Below are 7,958 nucleotides of genomic sequence, written 5' to 3'. Positions count from 1 at the left end.
TTTCTCCTATTACCATAAGGTTTGTGGCATAAAAGGTATACCGTGACGCTGTTAATATCATTTTATCTTAAAAGCACAGAAAAGTTAATTAAAAAAGATGCATGTTATTGGTTTGTTAGTATGCTAGATTAATTTATCTTTACTAAGAGCAAAGCCTTAGTACAAAATGGTTCAATAAAATGAAGTCGGATGGATTGGGTTAAATACTGCAGGTACAGAAAGCAATAGTAGCAAGAATAGAAGATAAATCTAGCCCACGAGCATTCAAAGGATAATGAAGCTAAAACAAAGACAAGGTTGCAATCCTGCATGAGCTTATTATAAAAGCCATTTACGCTTGAGCTTAACAAATTACATTGACATTTGGGTACTTCATCAAAATATACTATTACAAACAGTTAAAGCTGTAGCTAGAAAAGAGAAAAATTTAGTGACCATTATCTTCCACACGATCAACATTTTGATACCCACGTGAAAACAAACCCACCATAACTCACTAGGAACTTCAATTCAAAACGGACTGCTAGATAAAGTTGAGAGCTTCATAAATCTCATCAGTCCTCAAACATGGCCCTTCTCATCCAACTATCCTCTTTCTACATTATTCAATATGCCTGTAGCCAAAAAAATTCAACCACCAGATCTAAAGAACTTGAAGCAGGCTTGGTAATATAGCTTCTAGTCAGCAGTTAAATTTGTAGGACAACATACTTGGAGTGCCTTGCATTGCAGGTTTAACTCCCACTTACTTTCACCAAATGCAGCAATACTCAATTCTCATTCATGTTCACAGCTAATGATACGTGAAAGACATGAAAAGAGAAAAAAGGAACCATCAAGTAAATCTTAGGTAAAATATTTAGTGTTCTGACAGAAGGTTCCCACCGTAGGCATAACTTAACAGATAAAGCCCAACGAATCAATTAGCCAGACCAATGTCTACTAAGGTTTTTTATACCAGCTGCAATCTTCCTCTGTGTTCCACACAATGCATAAGTTTCCCATCTGATAGAACCTGTTGCTTCACTTTGGCTCGCCTACTGGCACCCTTATGTTTAACCCTTGTCTTTGTTATGAGATGATCTACATGAAGTGTTGAGGCCTCTGAAGAAACCTCGTCAAGGAATTCATCTGCTACATCTCCATCTTCATCTATCCTAAGATGTTTCGCATACCATCTCAGACCCTGATTTAGAGAAATACAACCCAGAAATTAATCACCTGCTAGCAGTAAATCACTTTACAAGAAAAAATCATCTAACCATGAACTCCCATAACTTAACTGAGAAAACTAAACAAAGAGGCATCATTGCAATAAGAAACACTGAGAGTTGCATAAACGAGAAATAAACATTTACATCCACTACACTTAAATACAAAAAGGTTGGCATTGGAGACAAAAGTGTAACAGGTGAAAGGTAAAACAATAACAACCAAGCCTTAATAAACTAAGCATAGAGAAATTATTTTTAGAGAATATTTAGGAATTCTTGGTAAAAGTATTTCCAATTTAATAACAATCATCATAGTAGTGGTGGTCAATAATTTTCAAAAGATGGCTGAAAAATCACTAAAAAGGCGACATAACTCTAGTTTCTCCCGCTTCATCTGACTGCTTACTAGAATCTTGTAACTTAATATTGTTTCATTTATTGAACTGCTACATACATATATTATCAAGCTAGGCCAACGCCCAATGATTATTCATAAAACATAGAAGCAAACTATTTCAATACAGAGCATGCCTAGAGTCTAGAAGTTCACCATTATCTAAATAATCCCCTTCTCATATCTTCATTGTGTTTTGGGTTAAGTAATATTAAGTCAATCCATTCATGTGAATGTGCTCTAAGTAAAAGAAACGAGAAACAAGTTAAGCTTTAATGCTGGATAAGTTGGGATATTAAGCATAGTGAAACTAAACCAGTAGAATAACAGCACATGCCCTAGATGTTACTACACTCTGCCACCGAACCTAATAATTTCTCTATTTGGAACAGATATGCTTGAAGTATTTCATAGATAGAGAAAAAAAAACAAGGAATCAAATAGTGGGAATGCAAATGAGGGAAAAAATACACTCTTTCTCAAACATACAAAGATCATTGCCCTTGATGTGGCGAATGCAAAAAACTATTTTTTTTATAATTTATGTGAATTCAAGATTCAATGAATATATGTTGTATAATCTATTGAAGGAAATTGAGAAATGGAAGAACGGACCTGAACGCCGCCGTCGCCGGAAGTGGAAGGAGTGAGAATAGGACCAAGGTGAGGGCGATCGATGACAACCTGGGCAGGGACGCTAAACCCTTTACGAGGAAGACCATTTTCTTTAACGCGATACGGCGTCGTACTGGGTTGACCACCCTCGCCATTCTCTTCTTCGTGGATTTGGTCCTTTGATAACCCTAGAAATCCTGCTATCTTTCTGAAGAATCCCATTCTCAAAGGGAAATAGAAAACGACGTCGCACCAGGTCAGAATCGTTCTTGTACTTATGTCTCTCTATCTTCGCTCTTTTGTGTTGATGTAGCTACACGGAAACTCAAACATAAACAACACTGTATCTAACACAGTAGATTCTTTCCCATCTAAAAGCATCACAGTGGTCGTTGTTCTTAGTTAGTAGGAGTTGTAACAAATTATGAAGAAATGGTAGGTCTCATCAATTATTGAAATTATATAAATTATTTTTACTCATTATTCAGACATGAAAAATAAATAAGTGTAATTTTTTAAACAAAAAATGTGATAAATGTAATTAAGTTAAACAAAACATGATATATTATGGAGATAAGTCCAAATAATATATCAGCCGGTACATCTTTATTATTTTTAGTTCGTTACGATATAGTATAAGAACAATTTAAGTAATATTTATTTTGAATTGTTGATGCATTTTGTAACAAAAAATAATAAAGATACGTTGATTTGTATATTATTTGAACTTTTCTTCAGAATATACCATGTTTTGTTTAACTTAATTGCATTTATCACATTTTTATTTAATTTTTTACTTATTTCTCATGGAGAGGTGATCAGAGTGTATTAGAGGGTTGAGTATAGGTAGAAAAGTGAGGAATGGTTTGTATAATTTCACTAAAACTCAGTGTAATTAACTCTAAATTATAAAATAATGTGTTAGACTCAAATAAGAATGAAATTGTTGTTCTTCATCGAAGATGTACCGATGCATCCGACTTTTGTTTGTTCTATTTTAAAAAAAAAATGATATATCATTCTACTAATTTTTTTACTAATTATACTATTTACGAGAAAAGTGACATAGGTCAAATGGGTAGTTTTTAAATTCAAAAACTTTATGTTATTAGTTAAATTAGATATCATAAATTAGTATTTAAAAATTATATAAACATGATAAATAAAGATAGAATTAATTTACATATAACAGAAAGATAACACACTCAAAATATAAATTAGTAAAAATAAAAATGGAAAAACCAAATCATATTATCTAACTATTATTGATTTACTATCTTTGTGATAATAATATTATATTTATGACTACATAATCTCGCCAAAAAAAGGAAATAACTTTGAATATGGGAATCATAAACATACAAAAAAATAAAGTTAGATGTAATAAGTTATATATATTTATATATAATCATAATTAATTACAATTAACTTGAATGCTTACTATTTATATAACAATTTATCATTAAGTGATGGGTTCTAGGATAAATACACTTAATAGACATTACATGTGAACACCAAATAAGCATATATTTACATGAGATTAAAAATAATTAATATAATTTTCAATTAAATCCATAACTCGCACCTTCTGAAGCACGAATTCGTCAAACACCCTCACGTATCGGTGTCCGACACGTATCCGATACGGATACGCTCAGATTCGCGAAAGATACGTATCCATAGAGTATCCAAAAATTAAAAAAATAAAATAAAATAAATAAATATTAAAACACATATCCGATTCGTTTTCAATAAAATATAGGATATATGAATTCGTTTTCAGTAAAGTATAGGATATATAGATTTTTTTCCAATACAACATGATAAGATAGATTTGTTTCCAATAAAACATGATAACATATATTTGTTTTCATTAAAATAGGATAAAATATATTTGTTATGGAGGACAATGATTCTAGGATAGATTCGTTTTCATTAAAATAGAATAAGATATATTTGTTATGGAGAGCAGTGGTTTTAAATTTTCATTATATTTTTTATTTTAGATATTTTGATTTACGCTTATAATTTTATCATATTTTATGTATTTTTATTGTTTTATACGCATATCCCTGAACGTATCGTATCCTGTATTTTGTAAAAAAAATATGTATCAACATATCGGATACGTATCATACCCAACACATATCAATATCTATGCTTCATAGACTCGCACAATCAAATTACTTTCACCTTTCATTATCTTCAAATCAAATTTCATCATTCATAGTAAGAACCTTTATTCTCAAACTTCATCATCAACCTCCTAATCCTAAGCTCCAAATCATTAATCTCATACCCCAATTCATAAACTGAGTCTCACATCGTAATCCTTAAGCCCAATTTGTGAACTCATACCTACATATGGTAAACTCTAATCCCTCAACAGTAGTGAGGTTGTTATGGTGTTTGATATCCAAAGAAAGGTTTTACTCCTAAGTCTTGTGTAATGGCAGCGACATCTCAATGACATTCAAGGTGATAGTGGTCGTAGTGAAGACAATGTGGTGATAGTTTGAGAAAAGGAAAGGCCAAAAGATGCAATGGTGTGGCATCGATAATGGGAGCAAAATTGATATGGTGTCAAGGATATGATGAATATGAATTGATATGTGCAAGATGAGACTTGCTTTAATTGTAAGTTTTATTTTTTAATCTTGCAGAATAAAATGATGTCATTTTGTGCCTATTTGATGACCATATGTAATTTTTCTCAAGTGTATTTAACGTCTACTGTCTCAAGGACTAACATGATTAATATTTTAAGTTAATAGTAGTAGCACATATGTATTGAATTGTTATTTGAAATTCTAATTCTAATTCCATATGAAGAAATATGATAATTAAAATTACATGATTTAGTTTCATGTCAATTAACTTTCATGCATCAAAGGTGCATTTGGAGCTGCGAGTTGACGTAGCTTAGGATATTTCTGATAAAAACATAATAGTTATTTGAGTATTCATTAAATGAATAATATATATAATATTTCTTTAAACGAATTGAGTACTAGCATCCAAGATGAATAACTTAGCATTCATGTATTTTTAGAAATGGTAAGATAGAGCACAAATGTCATCCATAATCTTATCAGAATTAAATGATTGAATTTTGTAAGCATGATTCAGAATGTTTAATCATTATCATGCATATGAAATTAGATGCAAAGTTGACTTTAACAATTTATATTCCTCCGAAAAAAATATACTCAACATTCATTCATATTGTAGAGATTGTCTAATATAATATTTACATTTTATTCACACTTAAGATGGTTATGTATAACATTAAAATTGAGAGAGATGCAATCACATGATTTAAACATAGTCTATGGCAAAGTGTTTCATATGTCACATGAGATGGAAATATATAACTAAAACTTAAAGAAATTTTTTACGGCACATTTATAAGTCTCAATTTTAAATGAAACTAGTTGTTGGATGATAAAATGTTAAAAATAGAATAAGCTTAATGTAGGTGGAATGAAAATATTATATTGAATGAGTGAATATATATAGTTGCCAAGATAAGTTTAAGAATGAATTTACTAGAGAAAAATTAAAGTTAGAGTAATTTTTATTGTTGAATGTTTAATATAATCACTTGTCATGTGGACTAAATATGTTTAAAAAAGATGATTAGAAATGTTTTGTTAGCGAATATAATTTATTATATAACATTTTAGCATTGTTCGATCTATATAGTCATTCCAATTAAGTAGGATTAATATTTAATTATTGTTGTAAAAAAAAATACTCTTGTAGGCCAAAAGATTGGGACTACTTTATTTATGAGTTTTATTTTTTAATCTTGTAGAACAAAAAATAAGGTCGTTTTGTGCCTATTTGGTGAGAACATGTGATTTCTCTATGGTGTATTTAAGGTCTATTTATATGAAGGACTAACCTGAGTAATACTAGCATCTTGATAGTGACAGACATTCTTATTTTTTAGTATTAAATGTTTAATTTTTATATATTTTATTTTAAAGAATTATATTACCTTTTTATTGAGTATAGATAATATTATAATATTATAATTTATGTAATATATATTGTATAGTTTTATAAGATGTTTTGGCTTTATATATAGTATATATATATATATAATATAGATTTATCAATGTGAGGGAGTAAGGTGAAATTTCATTAATGATGTGTTCTAAAGGGGCAATTTTTTGCAAAGTCAATAACATAATGGTATTTTACTTTATTAGGATTTATACAATCATGCTAGTTTAGTCTCTAAAGCCAACATAAAATAATAATTAAGTACATAAAAAGAAGGAATTGTAATAGAAAAGTTGATTCTAAAACCCACTAAAACTTAATAGCAAATTATATATATATCTAAGTCACGTGTCAGAATTATTATAGACTAGTAGAACTTTTATTTCAAGAAATATTTCATATTTGCTTGGTTAATGAATTAGAAATATGGTTTGGAATTGTAATTTCAATTATGTTGAAATTAAATTGGATCCGAGATTATAAATTTATTTGAGTTGGGCAAAGAATTAGAATATAGAGAATCATAATTCTAATTATAATTTCCTAACATTGAAGTTGGCGACAGTTACAACAAGATTAACAAGTTGTTGGTGGTGGTGGACAAGGGGTTAAAAACTTAAAATGATGGTGATAATAATAGTGAGAGGGTGATGTTAATGCTAATGGTAATGTTGGTAGTTGTTATTGTTTTTAGATATGAATCAAAGATTCGTTTATTAATGAAATAGCAATTGTTAAGAGGAGTGTAAAAAATTAAAATGATTTAAGTTAATAGTAGTGGCAAGTAGGTATAGAATTGTTATTTGAAATTATAATTCTAATTCCATATGAACAAATATGATAATTAAAACTAGCAATAATATCGAATGCTGGTTTATTTAAGCTTTCTCTCTCCACAGAATCAGTACAAATAGAACACTTCCAACGCTTGTACATTTTGTTGGTTGACTTTTCAGTTTCTCCAAGAGATCACTTTTGCCAAAATCAATTTTCCCAAAAATCACTCTTTTAAGCCAAAACAAACGGCCCTTAACCCAAATAATTAACATTGGAATTGACATCAGATAAACTAAATCAACTATTTTATAGAAAAATACAGAAATAGAAAATAAAATGAAGCAATGGTGTTGATGAATAAACCCTTAGAAAGGAAGTCAAAAGGGGGTAAAATGTAAAACTGAAAATAAAAAACCATGTAGATTATTTATATCAGATAAAAGAAGCTTAATGATGAAGGATCAAACAGAAGAAGAATTGAAAGAAAAGATAGTAATAATGAAGAAAATGATAGGGCAGAGATAGAAAAACTAAAACGAAAACCCAAACAGCAGAATTACAGATACAGAAAGAAAAGAGAGAGAGAGGAACCTTCTTACTACACACAAATTGAATTGAACTGAATTGAGAAGGGGAATTGGAATTGCATATGCAAATATATATATATATATAGAGAGAGAGAGAAGAAGATGACAGAAACACAATTTGGGATTTTGGGGTGCTTGCTTCTTTTGGTGCTTGCATCTTTTGCTAATTGTTCTGTTCTAGACACTACTTTTCTTCTTCAGCACTTCCCCTCCTTTTATATATTTTATTTTTATGAATTATAATATATTTTTATATTGAATATATTTTATATTAAATTTTTATTAGGTACATTTTGTATTAAAATAGTCAAATTAATTAAGCTGAGGGATGGTGATTATATTTATATGGTCTTTTGTAAT

General features: G+C 29.5%; 1 protein-coding gene across 1 annotated transcript; it reads right to left on the bottom strand.

Annotated features, from left to right (window-relative positions):
- Positions 276-2,587, bottom strand: LOC109331970. The gene is made up of 2 exons (XM_019566796.1): positions 2,224-2,587; positions 276-1,186 (listed from the first exon to the last, which is right to left on the bottom strand). Exons 1-2 carry the CDS (start codon positions 2,443-2,445, stop codon positions 953-955), a joined length of 456 nt encoding a protein of 151 aa, XP_019422341.1. The 5' UTR covers positions 2,446-2,587; the 3' UTR covers positions 276-952.

The sequence above is a fragment of the Lupinus angustifolius genome, chromosome LG17, assembly GCF_001865875.1.
Source record: "Lupinus angustifolius cultivar Tanjil chromosome LG17, LupAngTanjil_v1.0, whole genome shotgun sequence".
Lineage (NCBI taxonomy): Eukaryota > Viridiplantae > Streptophyta > Magnoliopsida > Fabales > Fabaceae > Lupinus > Lupinus angustifolius.
This window is presented reverse-complemented; position numbering and strand designations above follow the sequence as displayed.

Bases quoted from the DNA above. Each gene is read 5' to 3' on its own strand.
- LOC109331970 (XM_019566796.1), bottom strand. From the start codon at position 2,445: ATGGGATTCTTCAGAAAGATAGCAGGATTTCTAGGGTTATCAAAGGAC. The intron at 1,187-2,223 runs GTCCGTTCTTCC...TCTCTAAATCAG, and splicing joins CCGGCGACGGCGGCGTTCAG to GGTCTGAGATGGTATGCGAA.